General features: G+C 41.9%; 1 protein-coding gene and 1 long non-coding RNA gene across 13 annotated transcripts in view; one reads left to right on the top strand and one right to left on the bottom strand.

Moving 5' to 3' along the window:
* The window catches only part of LOC144325427 (uncharacterized), a 62,649-nt gene extending 51,300 nt beyond the window's left edge, over positions 1 to 11,349 (bottom strand). The window contains exons 1-2 of the long non-coding RNA XR_013390573.1: positions 11,244 to 11,349; positions 10,227 to 10,522 (exon numbers count right to left, since the gene is read on the bottom strand). This is a non-coding gene — a long non-coding RNA (uncharacterized LOC144325427). The remainder of the gene's footprint in view (positions 1 to 10,226; positions 10,523 to 11,243) is intronic.
* LOC114584278 (ankyrin repeat and fibronectin type-III domain-containing protein 1-like) overlaps positions 1 to 18,789 on the top strand; it is a 348,268-nt gene extending 329,479 nt beyond the window's left edge. For all 12 annotated transcript variants that reach the window (XM_028705981.2, XM_028705989.2, XM_028705986.2 and 9 more), the window contains 6 exons: positions 191 to 341; positions 1,131 to 1,299; positions 1,992 to 2,158; positions 4,624 to 4,834; positions 7,053 to 7,708; positions 10,243 to 18,789. In XM_028705981.2, the coding sequence (XP_028561814.2) occupies positions 191 to 341; positions 1,131 to 1,299; positions 1,992 to 2,158; positions 4,624 to 4,834; positions 7,053 to 7,708; positions 10,243 to 10,530 (1,642 nt within the window). In that variant the 3' untranslated portion in view covers positions 10,531 to 18,789. The remainder of the gene's footprint in view (positions 1 to 190; positions 342 to 1,130; positions 1,300 to 1,991; positions 2,159 to 4,623; positions 4,835 to 7,052; positions 7,709 to 10,242) is intronic.
* Positions 18,790 to 19,870: the final 1,081 nt, after the last annotated feature.

The raw sequence follows: 19,870 nt of genomic DNA on the forward strand, positions 1-19,870 counted from the left end.
TACTAAATGCCCTCATGATATGCAGCCGTTGAGGGTTTCTTTAGACATCACACATTTCCTACATGAAAGCACTTCCAGAAGTGTGAAAATGCATGTCCTAGCAAGCAACAACATAATCATGTACGTTTTTTCCTAGGCATTTACTGCATGTAAGCTATCTGTGCATTTATCCCTATGTCTTCTTTTCAAGGGAGGAATGGGAGTGGCTGCAACACCAAGCCAGTGCGGAGGAGTCAATTCCCACAGAGCAAAATCTCGAGACCACCCAGAATCTCTTCCTTCAGGAGCTTCAAGTGGCAATCAAAGAGCTGATGCAATTGGTCAATATCCCACTGCATGAGGTAACTTTTAGGTGGGGCTGTATTGTGTGTGTGAGGAGAAAGAGGTATTGCTGGTTTTGTAGCTCAGTGAAACATTACTGCACTGGCGCTAGTTTACATTTTTTACATTTCTACTTCATATCATGAATATTAAGCCAATATACAGATAGAAATTATTCTTTATAAGCAAGAACAATGTAGCCAAGGGTGAGCCCTACACTGAAATAATTCCCATTCTGATGCAGATTCTCTGTACTGCAGTGTAAGCAGCCCCTGCTCAAGCAGTAGTGCAAACTGTAAGATAGGACTGCACCTCAGAGAATGTCTAAAGTAGGTCAACTTTATAAATATTGGCTAAAACTATTGTACCTAGTTTTCTTGGCATGATTAAACAAAAGAAGCCTGCAAGATGAACCCCTGGGAGTGTTTTTTTTTAAAAAAAAGGTTTAAATATCGGGGGGGGGGGGGGTATTCTACCCTATAGGATTAGGAGAGTCTGACAGCAGCAGAAATGACAGTCTAAACATTAGATCCTGCTATCCACCTCCCAAAAGTTCATTTGCTTCTTATGTAAAGCCTGTTGGCCTTCTGTTACTTTGCCAAAACTTAGTAAGAATGTATCTATGAACAATGGCAAAGATCTAAAAGGATGTCTTTAAGAAATATCCCAATATTGTAGGAAAAAGCCATTTCAACTCAAAGCTGCAAAAAGATGGTTTCAAAGAATCGTCCTCCATACATGTTCAACTGGTTGCTAAGTTGTGGCTGTACATCAATAAAACACTGCCTTCTCATGTTTGAATTCTACAGGCCAAAGATTTTCGCCTGTACAGTCAAGAAGTTCTGGACTTCGGAGGACAGGTCTCATTTCTCCTCCTTCTGCCTCCCTCCGAGGATGTGTGTACTGCCCCTGGCCAGAACAATCCTTACACACCTCGGTCTGGCTTTCTCACACTTCCACTTCAGATCTTTGAGCTAGGTGAGAATGGCTGCATGGGGACACTTTGGGATGTATCAATTTTGTTGTCCTCTGCTTCCTTCTTCTTCACAAAGGGACTGTGTCATGTCATCCTTAATCCAATGAGTTTCTTAAAAAGTACTTTAAAAATCTTTTAAGTGATTGGGACCTCTAAAGGTCTTAATCCAGCCCTGGCCTGAGGACCACATATATACCAATTTTTTTCAGGTTGAAGGCTACATTGACCCATGGCTAACCCTCTGAACCAAATTATGAAAATAGGCATGGCTACAGTGTAAAAGCGGGTGTGGCCCCCTTTTAAGGACATAAGTGGGTGTCACAAAACCTTTTCCCCATTAAATTATCACAGTGGGGGAACCATGGGAGCAGTCAGTTTAATATTTCTTTTTAAGGTGGACACATTTTTTAAAGCATCATGGCACGACACTGGGGAACTTAAAAACTTTTTTTAAAAGTTCAAGTTTTTTTAACTTTTTCTTTTAGTAACAAATTGAGGTTTTTTGAGGTGAGGTGTTTATATGAGATACATGTTGGCCACTGCAATAAAATCAAACAAATATTGATAGTCCAAATTCATCTGTGAGCTTTTTTCTACTTTATATATAGCTCCAGTTCTGTTGGCAATGATTAGATCTGCTTCTGTGATGGTCCCCTGGTAATCCTTGACCCCCTCCTCTCCCTTTGTTTTCCAGTTCATTTTTTCACTTATGACCATGAGTTCATTAGTCAGTATTGCCAAGTGTCTGCCCTCTTGGAGCTGGAGTCACTTCTCTCTCAACAGAGCCTCAGAGAGGCCTTTTCAGACTCAGAATTAACTACTGCCAAGCAGAGGCATCAACAAGTTCAGGACTATATACAGGTATGTTACAGAGGAATAGTAGAAAGTATTGAGTGTGAGATGCTTGGCATGATATGCTAGGCAACAAATTGCTGGTCCCCTGTATAACCAATCCAATATATCCTCTTTACATGGCTAATTGCTGGAATATAGCTTTCTTGCTTTGGGATTGCATGCAAAATGTTTCCAGTAAACAGGGGATTAACAATCTCACTGCCCTAGGACAGGCAAAGTCACATGGAACCAAAATGATTGTATCAGTCATCTCTGGCTCCATACCTTGCCTGCCCTGCCTTAAGACAGAGCTTTTTACAGATCTTGCTTCTTATTCCTTCATGGTTTTTTATTCTTACTTTGCCAGCTCCCGGTTCCTTATTAATTTGCTTTTTTTCCTGCCTGTTGTCTAAAATAAAAGGGAAGGGAAGGACAAGTATATCCAGTCATGCAAAGGTATCACCTCTTCACAATCTTCCCTCCATAGTGATGGCATCCAATACCAGTCTCCTCTCCTGGGCAAGGATGGTTCAGGGGATGTGAAACGATCATGAGTGACCTCACACCATAAACTAGCTGGAGTTGTGAGTGATCTTATTCACCCTTTTAGGCCTTTGCATGACAGTTTCACTTTCACCTATGGCTTAGTCCACACCATAACAGTGAAAGTGCACCTGAACATGCAAGGAGTGACATGCCACACAGGTCTGTATAGCAGCAGGAGGAATCCTTCCTGCTGGGTGACTTTGGTGAAGGCCAGCCTTCTCTACAAGAATGACCAGCACATCAAGGGCCCTGCAAATGTGCAGACTTCCTCAGCAAGCAGAGAGTGGAGTTTCCCTAGTTAGTATTAAGTCAAGTTCAGCAGTGGTTCAGGAGATCATGGACAACCACAAGTTCTCCTGGTTGTTGGATGAAGGAGCAGAGGGGTTGGGCACCCTAAATCTTCAGTGACAAGAGGATTTCTATATGCCTTTCTGTGAATCTCACTGATTTCCAAGATGTTGAGGAAGAAACCCACATCATCCTGGCAAGTACCTTTTTGGTCCAGTAGACCTTTGTTTTTCAACCTCCTTCACCTGGCATTTCAAGGTATGTGGCAGCAATGACCTATTAACCCAGAGGCATATATACCATCCAGACCCAGTCGGGCTAACACTAACTGCTCGGTAGCTAAGCGGCAGACCTTCTGCAAATTAGGGTCCTTGAAGCAGATCCTTCCTGTTCTGCTGTCATATAGATGCCCAGCCACACTTTGAAAATATATAGCAACATGATACTGGCTGTTCTAGGGCAGTGGGAGTGTTAGTTCACTGTTTACTGGATCCTGCTACATATACCAGAAAGAACATTAGTAGTAACTAACTAACATTGTTTTATGGGATAGCTCCTACCCCAGAACTCCCACTTTTGTTTCTTACTAGTCAAAGCATCTGGCTGGTGATGCCAGCATGCTTTCAGCTGTGTTGTGCTGCGTTAAGATTTATTTATTGTCAATAATGAAGGATCTCAAAGGCATGCAGCAGATCTAGCCAGCAAGCCCATCTAAATGTTAAGCTTGTCTCTTGTCAAATCCAAATTTGTCCTCTAGAAGTGACTCCAAAACTTTTCCCCCATGGACCACTTGAAAATTGCTGATGGTCTTGGCAGACCACTTAATGCTTTTTCTTCCTGTTGTAGCAATTGTAAATCACTGTGCTTTTAATTGTATTTTTATTCTTTTATTTTTTTATATATTGTATTACAATTTGAATTACATTGAATTCCAACTGTAACACAATAAAATACAAAATAAGAAAGCATCCAATAAAAATACAATTAAAAATCAATATGAATATTTCATGCAATGGATGGGCCATCTCCTGTCTTCAACCACAAATCCAAAGACATGCTGTGGACCACCAAAATGAAGCTTACCTGCCTGAGATTGATCTTAACTGCCTGGCAGTTTGAATGCAAAGGGCTAAGATGTGAGGGAATTTCAATGACTGTTTAAAAAGAAATCGATCTTATGCCACCTTCTATTATGGCCTTGGGTAAATTTACTTCTCTGCAAAATCCTGAATTCAGGGAATAAGTATGGAGTGGGGATTAGAGGGGGAGTTATGAGAAATGACGCAATCCTAGGAAAGTGCTCCTGTTTGAGACATGTTCAATGAATGAACCCTATTTATCCAGATTGGTAGCACAGCACAGCAGTTCTTAAGGAGTTTCAAGGAACGTGTGGGGTAGTTTCAGGGCTGTAAAAAGTTACCCATGCCACACCAAGTGACTACATCCCAGTGTGCATAAGCTCTACATGTGTATTAACATAAGCATATAGAAACCAGATCCACCCCACATGGAGGATCTTTAAGAGCATCCATCAATATGTGTGTACAACTCCTTCTCATACAAAGATGGCAAAATTTGTGGCTAGCCTGCTGCACAGCCTCCTGAACGATTTTTCAGTGTCAAAAAAGGAGCTGATTCTGTGTCTTTCTCTTGGACAGCAAATGGAGGAGATTTGGCGAGAAATGCGCTGGATGATGGATGCATTGCAGCATGCCCGGTACAAGCAACCTTCTGGTGGCATCCCACTCACATGGTTTCTTGAAGAATCTAGCATTGTACTAAAGGAGAAAACACGATCAACCTCTTCCCATTTGGACTTCCTTCCCTCACCTACCCCTTCTCCTGAAATGAGCCGCAAGTTCAACTCTGGTGAGTTTCCTTTGCATTTTTCTGGACTTTTTATAACTGCTAATCAATCCCCTCTCCTAGTCCAGCCCTCTGCTCTAACATGGTATCTTATCTAAAACCTCCACAGTAACTGTCTGGACAACCTCTTCTGCAAGTATTCTGACAAGGACATTCTACCATTTTATCTCCCTAGATAGCTTATTCTCGCTTATTCTCTTTGCCCAGATGTTTTTCAAAATCCATTTTACAGATAAATCTGTTTCGCTGAATAAAGGCTCTTTAGGTGGGTGGTTCCCACATTTGGGAAATTGGCAAGTTACCTGTTTTGGATGGGTTTGCATTCCCTCAGAAGAAGTTTGGGGGGGTACTCCTGGATACATCTTTGTCACTAGAGGCCCAAGTGTCCCCTGTGGCTATGAGTTCCTTTTACCAGCTTCATCTGGTTTGCCAACTATGGCTGTTCCTGGACAGGGATAGTCCATGCACTGGTAACCACTGCAGTCCATGCATTGGTAACCTCAAGGATAGAGTACTATAATGTGTTCTATGTGGGGCTGCTCCAGCTGGTGCAGAATGCTGCAGCCAGATTGCTGATGAGGAGTTTCTAGTCAAGAACATGTGACAGCATTGTTAAAAGAGCAGCACTGGCTACCCACCTATTACCGAGCCAAGTTCAAGGTTCTTGTATTGATTTACAAAGCACTGAACAACTTGGGTCCAGGGCACTTTGGGGATCGTTTGAACCTTTGTATTCCAGCTCGATCACTGAGATCATCTGCAGAAACATCTATGGTCGTTCCCTGAATTGATGAGGCTCATTTGATAACCACGAGAAATCAAGCCTTCAGTGTCCTCAGTCCAGTCTTGTGGAACACCCTGCCAATAGAGATTCAGTGGGCACCTTATGTGTCAACTTTTCAAAGCTTGCTGAAAAATTTTCTATTCCACCAGGCCTACGCAGACAATTAATAGTACATGCCCACAATGGTCTATTGATGTTTGTTTTTAATTTCTTTCTGCTTTTAACTTGTTTTTAACATTTATAATTTTACTATTTGGTTTTCTGTTTATATTGTTGTAAACCGCTGTGATGTATTTTTTATGATACAGCGGTATAAAAATATTTTTATAAATAAATGCTTCCTTTTCTTTGCTATTGATTTCCTTGCATTTATCTACTTTATAGGCCTTTACATATGAAAGCAGTCTTTCCCTCCTTAACCACTGCATGTAAAGCTGAAGGTGCTATTACAACTTCCATTATCTAGACCAAGTTATCTTTGTCACAAGCATTTTAATAAGAAAACTTCTATCATTAACCTTGATGAGGCCTTCCAGATATCCTGACAGCACAAATTTAGAGTTGTCGGAATCTGATGCATTGTAATCTTTAATATAATCTCTAGTACCTCTTGCCAGCTACTTGTTAGTAACGACACCTAAACTATTCACCTCCCTTGTACATATATATTTCTAGAAAAATGAGGAAGGCATGTGCAGAATCTGTTTCAGGATTGTGGGATAAACATGTTCCAGGCAAAAATGGTTAAAAATTGGCAGTGAAAAGAAACTGGGCAAAAGTGGAGTGGCAAGAGTGGAGTGTCAGAATCCCTTTTGCTCCAATCTTAAAAAGAAAGAGGAAGGAGACTAGATTGGGGAGAGACTCACAAACATCATTGGCCAGATAATCACTTCCAAGTACTGTATTTTTTCCCTCCTAAAAAGTAAGGGGAAATGTGTGTGCGTCTTATGGAGTGAATGCAGGCTGCGCAGCTATCCCAGAAGCCAGAACAGTGAGAGGGATTGCTGCTTTCACTGCGCAGGGATCTCTCTTGCTGTTCTGGCTTCTAGGATTCAGAATATTTTTTTCGTGTTTTCCTCCTCCAAAAACTAGGTGCGTCTTATGGTCTGGTGCGTCTTATAGGGCGAAAAATATGGTAAACTGATGATGTTGTGTTCTTGCCCATAAATACTTTAAACAGGTTACATCCTCCAGGATTTTACAGGTAACACAACTGCCATTCAGTTTGTGTTACCAGGAAAACAACCTGTCAGAGCAAGATTGGCCATGAGCCAGAGGTTTCTCACCCCTGCTCTAGCCAATCAGAACTCCCAGGCTTGGAGTAGAAAAAGGTTTGACCCTCAGGTCCACTTGTACAGCTTGTTTGAGTGAATTACTGCACATTCTTCCAAGATAATTCCCTGATAAAGAAGTAATCTTTTTATCATTTTCTTTCAGATTCACATGGAATCTCAGATGAAGAGGGCTCATCAGAAGTATTCTTAGCTACAGACAGTGACTATGACTCCAGCAGAGCCCAAAGCCCCAGAGAGCTTGACCTTCTTTACCCCTCTTCAGGGCCTGAGTACTGCACTAGAAGAAATCCACGCCCTTTGAGGGACAGCGCCCCTGACGTCCTGCAGAACCATGAGCTAAAGACACCCCCTATTCCTCCAGAGGAGCCTCGGCCTCCCCCAGAGCTTTATGACAGTGACTTTGTGCTTCCTAGTCGGCAGATAGAGCTGCTGCGCATCACAGAGAAGAGGCAGGCCTACTGTGTCCGCACCAGCAGCCTGGATTTCCCAAAACCCCTTTGCCATGGGGCCAGAAAGTCTTGCCCTGGCTCTGTTGACAGTTCACCAACTGAAAGCAGAACTGCAGGCCGTTGCAGCCCTGTGAGACTTGGGACAGGCTCAGAATTCAGCCCCAGGCATGGCTGTCCTGCAGGGAGCTCTGAGCCTGTCTTTCGGACACGCTCAGTGGAATGGACTCGGACCTTCCAGGAGGCAGCAGATCCAGGACATGTAGCAAACCGGGTCAAGTCAACAGGCTCCTTCGCCTTACGTGTGTGCCCTCAGTACGAAACAGGGCTCTCCAAAGAAACAAGCGTTAAGGTATCATTAAAATCCTGGTCTTGGCTCATCAATACAATAGTGCAGTACTGAAAATGGAGGCAACACTTTCAGGAAGAAGATGTATTCCTTTTTCCTAGATTTGGCTATGTGACCCTTCCCCTTCCTGATACTTTCCATTAAATGGGTTTCTCACTATTGCTTCTTTTGGGGCTGCGTCCCAGAACTGGCAATGGTAGTGTCAGTAGGCCACAGAGAATTGGAATGCTGTTGTTAATTATTCCATATGATCTGAGGATGCATCCAGACAGCAGCTCCCTGTACGTTTACTTTTGCACTTGCAAAAAGAATATGTATTATGTTTATTAGATTATACATCCTTTTCACTATAAAACCACACTATAGACACAACCTAACATGTCCTGAAACATAATGTTCCTGCCTCCGGTACCTTATTTATTTATTAGCAGGTAGTGCTGTGGTCTAAACCACTAAGCCTCTTGGGCTTGCCAATTGGAAGGTCAGCGGTTTGAATCCACGTGATGGTGGTGAGGTCCTGTTGCTTTGTCCCAGGTTCTGCCAACTTAACAATTCGAAAGCACACCAGTGTAAGTAGATAAATAGGTACCACTGCGGCGGGAAGGTAAACGGCATTCCGTCATTGCTTCCGTCATGGTGTTGCATTGCACCAAAAGCGGTTTAGTCATGCTGGCCACGTGACCCAGAAAGCTTTCTGTGGACTAACGCCAGCTCCCTCAGCCTGAAGCGAGATGAGCACTGCACCCCAAAATCACCTTTGAGTGGACAACCGTCCAGGGGTCCTTTACCTTTACCTTATTTATTGGGGATTATTTCCAGTGAGTTGTTCATTTCCACATCAGCCAGGTTCAGTTGTTGAGCTTGCAATGCTGATTGTGGCTTGCAATGTTGCACTTTTATGGTGGTTAATTATGATGCTCTTAACTAAGGGCTTCATGAATCATAAATAGCCAAATTTTCAAATGGAGTAAATGGGGTGGAGATGTACAGTGTAGATCTGAACATGGTATGGTATTACAGTGTAGCCTTCAGGATGTAATAATATGAATGCACTAGGCATCAATTGACTTGTTAAGGATTAACCTTCCATCCACATCACGAGTCATATTGGTTCAGACTATGGACCAATAAACTTTACCATTCTGGCTAACAACATTTGTTCTGAAGATAAATCACACTGCAGTCACTGGAGCAAAGAGCTTTGTAAAGATTCCATTCGGGTGTAGATACATAGATTGCACTGGGTTGACTATGGGACACCAGGGCATCGTCTCTGTTGTCCTCTCTTCCAGACCTTGTGACTAAGGAACTATTCACCATAACATAACATTTAAAAGAGAATGGTGATTTATGTCCACTATCAAAGGATGTTTTCTAGCATAGAAGGAAGGATGTTGTTTGATTAGAGCAGCATTAGCTTAGGAAGGCATTACAGATATAACTGTGGTTTAGGGATTAGGGGTGGGCCATAGGATCCTCTTTCAGAACCAGTGTCCTGAATTAAGGAACACCCCTTAACCAGGGTTATCAAATATCATGCATAAGACCAAATAGGTTAGAGTAGGGAGAGAGGCATTTGTTTCTGGGAACAGATAATAGTGTGTGAGCCCATGGCCTCCTTTGATTCTTCTTTGAACCTATGGTTGTGTGTAATGTCAGGGCTGAACTTCAGTCTGGCTTCACAGTGTCTATATTTTGGACAGTCGGATAAAATGAATAAACAGATAGGAGACAATGTTTGTTAAAGAATTATCATATAGAGCCCAAATGGGTGGCAGCCATATACTCTGTATCATTCTAGGTGGTTGTAGCCATGACTGGTATGTAGCCCAAGCCAGTGCTATTTTTCTAGAAAAAGAGGTGCTAAAACTCATCATGAATGCCTCCCTTGCTTTCTTATAATGGCAATGGTGCCCACCTGAGAGGTGCTGGAACTCAGCTCTGGCGAGTTCCAGCTGAAAAAAAGCCTGGCCTAAGCTTGACTCAAACCTAAGCCAAACCTGACCACCTATTCCTGAGTGGTGGTGTCCTGGTGAGTATGGCCATGGCATATAGCTCTTTGCATTCAGACAATATTCCTTGCTATAGAAAGCAAGGGGAAGTGATCTGGATTCTTGATGGACTGCAATCTTCCAAACCTGCTTTCATGGTATCACTATTTCTGTCCTCATTTCTCACTGGTATGCTCCTAAAAAGAGTGATCAGGCAACTTTTATGCCACATCAGCAGAACATCTTCAATGTTCTGCTCTTTTTGGCATGGCCAAAAGTCCTTTTCCTGTTTATCCAGAAGGCCTGTGGACACCAATACTATATGCTGATCTCAAATTGAATCTAGGATAGCTCACCAAATTCAATTATGCTAGAGTACAGTGCCCTCACTTTTTATTCTTGTGGGACAGGAATAAGTTTAGGAAGACACATTAATTTCTCAGTAAGTATCTGGCTTTATTCTTTAGGGGGAGCCAGCTTATTTGGGTATACCCTCGTCTTTCTTTGTCCTTCCTCTTGCTCTTACTTACCTCTATTTCTGCACAGCTGCACCTCACCAACAAGATGTCGGCAGAAGATGTGGTGAAGCTGGTGGTGCAGGAGATGAACGAGGTCTCACGCGATGTCCTGGGAAATGCAGATGCTTTCTGCTACAGTGAAGACCAATTGGAACACTTTGGACTAGTGTTCGTGTCAGATGAAGTTGAGCAGTGGCTTCCAAATGACTTCCTGCCCCTCTCACTCCACAAGGCTTGGCCTGATGGGAGGTTCTATGTTCGGATCAAAGAGACTTCCCCTCTCCTGTTTCAGTATGGGCCAGCAACAACTGTATGAGAGGAGGAGGAATGGATTGGATTAGGAAGGAAAAGTGAAGAATATCCAACTTCCAGTGAGCAGAAAGCTCAGCACTAATGCTTCCTTCTTGAAAAGAAACTTTTGTGCCAGACACCACAGGCCAAAATAGGAGCATACTGGGCAGTGTGTTGCTCTGTGGTGTGTGTGTGTGTGTGTGTGTGTGTGTGTGTGTGTGTGTGTTGTTTTAACCAAAGACGTCAAGATTTGTTTGTTATGACTCCTAAGATCTGTGGGTGGGGTACAGGAGCCTTTGGGATAATGGAATTAAATTTGTGAAGACACTTTTTGCAAGGAGAAGAGCCGGTTGGGGATAAAGAAGCAATACTTAATTATATTTTTCATTCTGAATGTTGAAGGGAGGGAGAGAATGTGACATTGAAGGATTTTGACTGAAGTGGGCCCAGAGTTGGGGCCTGGAGGTGGGAGGAGCACAGGGAGCTCACAAAGACTTCATGTTTTGTTATCTGTGTTCTCATTGTACCTGGAGAAATATGAAATTGCACATAGTTCTTTGAAAAATGTATTTTCATTTTCTTAATTCCACCTTAAATATACACAGCACAATTTATAAAATATGTTCAAACTGTGCAGGACTGTAAGGCCCTTTCTACTGTTGGGAGAGACAGACAAGACTTTAAATCTGGACTAGAACCTTCTCTTAGGGGTAAGATTAAGCCAACCTTTGAGCTCACCAGAAAAAGGCACTCCCTGCTGCCCCAGGCTGGCTGTGTTGTGGGTCTGGAAGAAGGTTCCTGAGAACTCTGCTTTCTTTATTTTCAGTCCTATAGTTTCTCTTTTATTTTTAAGCAGCTTTGCTTTCCGCTTTCCCCTTTCCTCTACCTAGGCAAGAATCTAGAAAGGAGCACAAGGAAAGGATTGTTGCATATTAGGTCTAGAGTTAACTCCTCTCAGGAAGCTATTCACTTGCCTACCTTCCCCTACAGTGTAGGGAAGCAATGCTTCTTTCTTCCATCTCCCAGCAAGCAGTTGAAGATTGTAAATGAAACACCTATCATGTAAGCCAGATGTTACCCTTCCACATAAGCAGAAGTAGCACTAGACATGGGCTACCACTCCCATATATGCACAGTTGGTCTAAATCCCATGACTAGTCACACCACACACCCAAGCAGTTGAGAAGCAGGAAAATACCTCAACAAAGATCATTCCTGCCTTCCCTCACAGCAGTGCATAGCCCATGCAATTGAGCATTGACTACAGTACCCTTCCCCACTCTAGAAAAGGTGGTAACAAAGTTTAGTGCCAAAGTCAAGAAGATCCTCTCTTCCTTCTTTTCCCTTCTGTCCAATCCTACCAGCTGACATCTGCCAAGGCACTGATTCTCTTCTGTCCAATCCCATGAGAAAGAAGCAGAGAATATCTGAGGAAGAAATGATTCTCCCAAGGTTCATGTGAGCCACTCTGGGTGGAGAAAGTACAAAAAGTCCTGATCTCTGGACGGCAAGCTTAGAGCACCCCTTTCCACACAAAAAACTTTCCTGCACTGAAGGAAAGAGGCTGCAGAGGGAAAGCAGCTGATTAAGAGTTAAACAATGCTAACATTCTCCAATTCTCTGCTGCAGATCATGTCTGCCCGGCAGCTGTTCCATGAAGATCTAGTGTGAACGTCTTTCTTTCTCTCAACCCCCCTGAGACATTTGTCTTGCATGCAGAAGGTCCCAGGTTCAATCACCAGCATCTTCAGGTACTGTTAGGAGAGACTCCTGCCTGAAACCTTGGAGAGCTGCTACCAATCAATGTGGACAATGTTTAGCTAGTTGGACCAATTTTAGGTTTTAATATAATGTAAAATAATAACAATAATAATAATAATAATAATAATAATAATAATAAAAAAAAATTATTATTTATACCCCACCCATCTGGCTGGGCTCCCCCAGCCACTCTATGGACTGCTTCCCTTCTAGAAGCTTAAGTTCCCATTCCATGCCCTCACAATTTTTTTGACTCCATCTTATTCCAGAATTAAGGTCAAATTCCATTTATAAGATTGTTCTCCTGTCCTACTAGAGAGTGGGATATTCCCATTCACTGAAAAACACCCTGAGTTAGATTACAAAGGCTGCACAAGGGGAGGGGGGCATAATCATTTGTAGCACTTTGACAGCTTAAATCAGCTCTGCAATCTGAAAGACCTTTTGTTTTACATTAAAAAGAAGAGAGAGGTACCCAATCTGAGACCAGGTGTAACTGTCCCTAGGCGAGCTGTTACTCACTTTTTAATAAAAAATGACCTGTACACTCATTCTGAGAAAAAGAGGGTGGGATGGATCTATGAAAACAGGATCAGTAACCCAAGGGGACCTGATCTCTTTCCTCAGCGTCCAGGCAAATATTGCCCATTTCCCAGATCTTTCTAAAATCATAGCATTTAGAAAGCTAGCCAGCCATATCTTTTGTGATACTATAAGCTGTAAGCAACTGAAGCAGAGCATTTTCCTAATTTTTCTTTTCCAACTACCACTCAACATTCTGTAACTACTGAGCATGTTCTGGCTTCATCAAGCTACTTGCTTTAGGTTTTTCTCCTTAGTTTTTTGTAAATGTCTGTAGTTCTGCAAACTACTCAAAAATTTACAAGTGGGTGCTCTTATAGCAGCTTTGATGTCAATGACAGCCATACCATACCAGGTGAAAGGGGTCTCTTGACTTCCTGTTTCCTGCCAAGGGAAGTGGCTGCCTCCCATGAGATTAGACCCACAGCAGTGCAAGAAATTCAGGGTTAATATGAGTGTAATTAGCTCTGTTGACCCCCCCCCCAGGGTAGGGGGGGACCTGCTGCCCACAGATCGTCCATTATCTGCCTCACACAACAAGATGTGGGGCCTGGGACGCTGGGTGATGCATGGCACAAACTAGGAACTCTCCAGAGTAAATCCCACGAGCAGGAGATACCTGTTTTCTAAAAATTAAAAAGATTTGGACAAAAAACAGGTGTGTTCTGGACGGAAAGAGATAAAAGAAAAATCTGCTAAACTACACAGTCACTGAAGGTTAAGTTTCGGACTTCAAAAAGGCTCCCATCTTGGCATGTTGATTAATGAGGTGAGGGGCTGCCGTACTTTTGTATTTGTTATATTTGCTATTTCATGATTTGGTGGACCTTGCCAAGAAAGAATTAATTATCCAAGGAAACGAAAGAAGTGTAAAATTAATTGGCTGGATGGCACCACAGTCCTCAGCGGAGAGCCCTAATCAAAATTGGCAGAGTAAAATCAGATATGAAAGTGGCTCAGGCTAAGGAGGGAAAATGGCGGCGGTAGCAGTTGTGATGCAGAAAGAAAAAGGAGTCTCCTTTATCTGAGGGAGGCTGGAGATACTTTTTATTTGAACCACAAAAGGGATGTACTTTGCAAAAGATGCATTTGCTTGCATGGAATATTTTAATATATGGTTTGGAGAGTGATGGTGAATTCTGGATGCCTGCCAGCTTTTCTAGGGCCCAGGAAAGCTGGCGTGGTTATTTCTTGGGGAAACCAGAAACAATATTTATATAACTGACTGACTGCCAAATACATCCCATGATACAGTTTGAAACATCAGCTTATTAAGAGATATCAAAGACAACATGGCGTCATTAATTTTAATCTTGGATGGAAGCCCAAAGCCTTTCAGAGCAAGAAATGGCAGAGAAAGGAGGGGCTATCAAAAGAGGACTGTGCTGACTGAGAACAACATGGAATACAATTTACCTCCTTATTATAGAAATTATAGAAATATGGATTCGTCAAACAAAGACAGAGAGCCACATATCAGCAATTGGTGGACTGAGAGATGAGGATAGTTAATATCAGGATTAGAAAACTGGGAAACAACCAAGAAGAAAGCAGAAAATAAATGAATGACATTATCTCTTGAAATTCAGAACATGGGAATCCCCCTTTGAAATTATTTTAATTGGCTGTATTTTTTGTGTTTTTTAATGTGGTAAGATTTGGTCTGTTTTGTTATTAATATGATTTTTTTTATTGGAAAATGAATAAAAATTATTTACAAAAAAAGAGAAAGGGGTCCCTTGAGAACTTCAGTGACAAGTACAGAGCAATACTTCTCAAAGTTGGGGGCCTCAGCCTTGATGATACAAACATCTTCTTTATTTTGGATGTATCCCACCCTTCCTCCGTGGAACAAAAGGCAGCATGCAAAGGGTTTGTAGGTGGTCTCTCCTGTCCAGGCCTAGACCTGCTTAGCTTTTGCAAAGTGGCTGCATCCTATGACTTCATCAAGGGCCTTAAGACTAATTCCATTTGCCAAAGCAGTTCATCTTTGGGTGGCAAATCTTACTGCTGCAGAACAGAAACATTCAAAACCATCTAGGATGAATGTTAGATCTCCCTCATAATTATTGTGCTGATGGATTCTTCCACAGATGCTATGTAACTTGGAACATAATGCAATGCTTCCAATATAGTAGAGCACAAGAACTTTAGACTTTAAAAAAGTTCATTGTTTATACATACTCTAACATGTTTGGCCAGCTATCCTTTTTGAGGGTTGTATGGTGTTTGGGCTCCCTTTGAAACTGCTCAAATTGAGATAAGGCTAATACAAAATCCCTCCGTATGGCTAAGAAGATAAGATTCACACCCAAACAAGTCATTTCAGGTCTTCAAGCCATTCTACAAATCCAAGCAATCTAAAAGCTTCATTTTCAAACATGCCAACAAAGTAAATATTCTATCTGCTCCTATAAACTAGTCCCATATCCCATGGGGAAGGAAAATATATTACTCTTCTTGCCACCAGTCCCCCCCCCCCTTGTAACAGATAGAGGGTGGTCTCTGGCACTTTCTTCCCAGGTGATTCAAGTCCACATCAGTTACCTAAGCACCAACAAAAGTCAGGAAGAAGGATATCGAAGAGTGTCTCAAAATCCTCATGGGTTGTTTCATTGAATCTGCTATTTCAGAGGCAAGATTATGTAGAATACAAAAGTAAAGGTGAACAAACTATGTCCACGAGCCAAAGTAAACATCAACAACTTCTTAAAGCCACGCAGCAACTCACAGACATTCAAGCCATAGAACCAGCTCTCCTTTCCCAAACACTTTAGTTATTCTTATAGTTTAAGTGATCTGCTTGATTTAAACAGACTAAACAAGTTTCTAATTCTAGTTTGGTTTTGTAAACTAGTACAATGATTGAACTGTCTTGGACCCAGAGGAACCAGATATTTCCATCCACTCATGAGCCATTCAACACTCATACCAAGCAGACTCTGTGGAATTCTCAACTTCTGGAGAACATGATATTCTGCCAGGTGTAAAAGCATAGACCAAGTTTCATGATGGACTCCGGTATAAGATGTTTCTCTTATTCCAATAACAGATTGCAATGTAGGCTCATGTCAAAAGTGCTTGGTACCTGGATTGACTGGCTTCGGAATGGAAGTTTCAGGGATTATCTCTTGGAAATCCACCACATTCTTATCACCATGGATGTGAGCCTCTTTGGTTGAGGAGCTCAACCAAAGTTGGCCCAGAGAACATGGTTGGAGTATCAAATGAACACCAGCAGCCTGGAACCCAGAACGATCAAATTGTTGCTGCTGCTGTTCCAACTGCAAATACAGATCAGTCCTATGTCCACACAATTACTGGGCAAAGATGTGCATAAACATGCAAGAAGGAATTCAATCAACACCGTTACACCCAGACTATAGAAAATAGACTGAATGGGAGAATAGCCTTTCCTCCAGATTGAAATACATGAGAATTCTTAATTTAACAGAAGACTGGCTCAGCAAGCAGAACACCCTACAGTCTTTCGGTGTTCCAGCTGATAGTGATGTCAGTGATGAACCTCTTCACAAAGTTCAGAAAACAATCTGCTAGACATATTATTTACAATCACTGTCCCCTAATGTGGGATGCTCCCATTGCATTGATCTAAAAAACCTCATGCATTTACTTCTTTCCCGCTTCTTCCTCAATTTAGCAAGTTTGGATCTGACACAGTAAAGTAATCCTGGGGAACTTTCTTTTGGTATTGGAGACCTTGGTTTTCAGCATTAGCCCTTCTGTCAATAAACAGAGCCTGGAAGTTGCAAGCAAGTCAGGCCTTCTGTTGCAAGGGCTGGCATTTCACCTGCAGCCAAATCTATTACCAACTAGCAGCCTAGACATTGTGGAACAGGCATTAAGGGCCATGAATTATTTGAGTAATTTCCTCTGCTCTCTTTTCTTTTGCAAGGGATTCCACCAATAGAAATACTATTGAGATACAGTACTTTGAAAGTCTTCAACTGCATTACCAGGAAGAGCTTTCACCTGGAAAAAGGGCAAAGCAAATTATGTTCTGAAGTTTCTTCACAAACTTCTAAAGAAAGGACTCAGTACAAATACCTTTAAGAGACAGGTCTTAGTCCTGAGTGAAGTCCTGAGAATTTTCATCCTCACATACATAGGTTTCCTTAAGTAATCCTTCACTTGGAACTTCAACTACACACTCATGATTTGATCAGTCCTCTCCAAGTTTTCACCTAGTGTTCCCCTGGAGGGGATTCTTTTAAGATATTTTCCATCACTTTTGCTTGGAGAATCTCAGAGCCTGGGCTCACTGTCCACAAATAAGGATTTCTGTATTGTTCATATGGATAGGACTATATGTCGAAGGGCAATTAACGTTTTCATAGAAATTAGCTTTGCCTAAACCTTGCCCCCCATCATGGTCCATTCTGGAGAAAACTTATCAGAAGGACATTTCTATTCAGTCTGGAAAGCTATTGGGAAGGAGGATCTTTTCATATCCTTCCGGTAGTCCTTCCTGAGTGATTCAGTAGTCATTGGTACTTTGTCTAGATTGCTTGATGCCATTATTGGAGCTTTGAAGGCACTGGGAAAAATTATACCATCTCAAATTACTTCTCATTTTATGAGGAGCACCACCTGCTGTAGTATTTGGGGGCAATTCCCCTTGGAAGTGATTTGCAGAACTGCAGTCTGATCATTGGTTCACATGTTTACCAGACATTATAAAGAGGGTCTTTGTCCTCAGCTGCTGCTGACTTTGGACAACATGTTCTGCAGAGGGTGCTAATTTCATGAAGTATGCTGGAAACAAACTATAAGTCCACTCAGAGGAGATTACAGCTTTTCTGCATCTCGGATAGAGAGGCATGTCTCTGTATTCCTGAGGGGGGAGAGAGAGAGAAATTACTTACTATAAACTCTCATTCTTCTAAAAGTAGGGAGGCTGATCTACCTACCTAGGATTGAGCTTCTGGCAATGATGTATTCAAAAGCACATAAGGAAACTACAAATGTCCATATAGAGTTGCCCTGTCTCTTCAGTTCTCTTTGTTTGGTTTTGCATGGTTGTGGTAATACTTTCCCCCTAAGTCTCCATATTTGTTCTTGATGGGAGAGAGCAGGGAACTCCTTCCCTTAGTGAGATCAAAGGTTGAACCTGTCTTCCTACCAGGAGTAGGTGCTATCCCAGATATAGAGACAAGTCTCTGCACTTGTATATGAGCAGAAATCTGTGGTAAGTACAATGTTCCCTTTCATTTTAAAAGCAAAAAAAAAAAAAAAAGAAGAAGAAGAAGAAGAAATCAGACATGCGAAATTTGACTTTGCTGTCATAGGTGTGCTTCAAGGCATTGGTTGTGACAACACTTTAGTTCTTAACTTTTCCTTTCCTCTCCTTTGTTGGTGTTTTGTTACTATGACTGTGATTGGCTGATCTTGTACATCCAATAGCATGATGTTTTGTTGGCTGCTAAGCCTCTTTGTTAGCTGCAACTATTATCAAAACTGTGGTCTGTAGTAAACATGGCTGTGCTGCTGAGAGTGATCCCATCTTTCCTTCTTGTGCCATGATGCTGTTTTCATGAATGTCTTCAAACGATGTCACTGAGATAATTCTGAAGTGTAAGTTATGAAGGATGTTGTTGCTTTCCTAGAAAAATAATGCCTGTCCATGCACAAGCATGGAAATAGGGTTGTTAGTCTGTTGTATTTAAATCTGCAAGGAACAGATCATGGACAGAGAGCTGGATCCTCTTTTGCAGTGCTGGAATTCAGAGCAGAAAAAAACAGCCAGTAGGCCTTGAGCAGAAGGATGAGAAAATGAAACCAATCATAATCATACAGGGAAACTGACAAGTCTCCTTTCTTCCAAGCACGATTAAAGTTTTTATAAAAATGAGCTCAGCCCGCAACTGGAGCTTGTGTATATGTGTGTGTATATAAATAACATTGATCCTATCCCCTTTAATTGCTCAAGCTCTCTTTATTTGTAGTTTAGGCTCCAGTCCTGAAACGGTCCATTGGAGTTTCTCTGTGCAGAACTCCCTGCAGGATTGGTGCCATAGTGTCTGCACATGCTGCCATCTTGAGGGTTGCCTGAAGCCATCCGCATTTAAATGTTATTTTAAATAGCATCGCTGAGTGAATCCAATAACACTTTAATGCAGCACAAAGAGCAGAGCACAGCAATAGAATTTAGTCCCTACATCACCAAAGAGCACTGACCAGAAAATCAGCTAGGGTAAACTGATGAATTTGTGGTCTTGCTCAGAAATGCTTTATACATTATTTGGGTTACAGCTTTAGTTTTCAGTTTATAAATTGTTTTTTGCCCAAACAGCTATGGAAAGGACATAATGCTCACCAGAACAATCCTTATGGGAACAATGGTCCAAAAGTAAACTACGAGTTTGTAGAATAATTCCATACATTTCAATTGCCATATCAAAGTGTGCTTATACATCACATTTACATCCTGCACTTCATGCAAGGAGCTCAAAGTGGTGGTGTTTTCACCTCACAACCCTATGAGGTAGGTTCTGCTGAGAAATAGTAATGCACCTACAGCCACTCAGTAAACTTCATGGCTGAGTGGTATAATTTGAATCAAGTTGTATCCAAACACAACATCTTAGTCACCACACTGGATTTTACTATTGCACTCACTATCCAGCTATTTCCTCCTATATCTTGATGGAAGACAGGTTAAAGCACAAATCCATTAAATGAGTTGTCTAAAGTGGCAAAGCAAGTCAGTGTCAGAGACAGGATTACAATCAGGGAGTTTCCAAATTCTACACTTTAACCAATTTTGACTCTCCCTGCCATAATTTGAATGCCTTCCTATTAAAATCCAGTGTGATGACACACCAAAAAAAGACAATTGATGCTCCCCCTGCCCCAACATGCATACAGCCATGTAAAAATTGCTTAGGGGAGAGGGAGGGGTGCTCACTAGAAGATATTGCTGACTCTCAGGGTGGCTTGTCTTCCCTAACAGGCAAAAACAACTGCTTCCAGAGTACACAAGGCATGGCTTCTTTCAAAAG

This window comes from Podarcis muralis, chromosome 14 (genome assembly GCF_964188315.1).
Source record: "Podarcis muralis chromosome 14, rPodMur119.hap1.1, whole genome shotgun sequence".
NCBI classification, from domain to species: Eukaryota; Metazoa; Chordata; class Lepidosauria; order Squamata; family Lacertidae; genus Podarcis; species Podarcis muralis.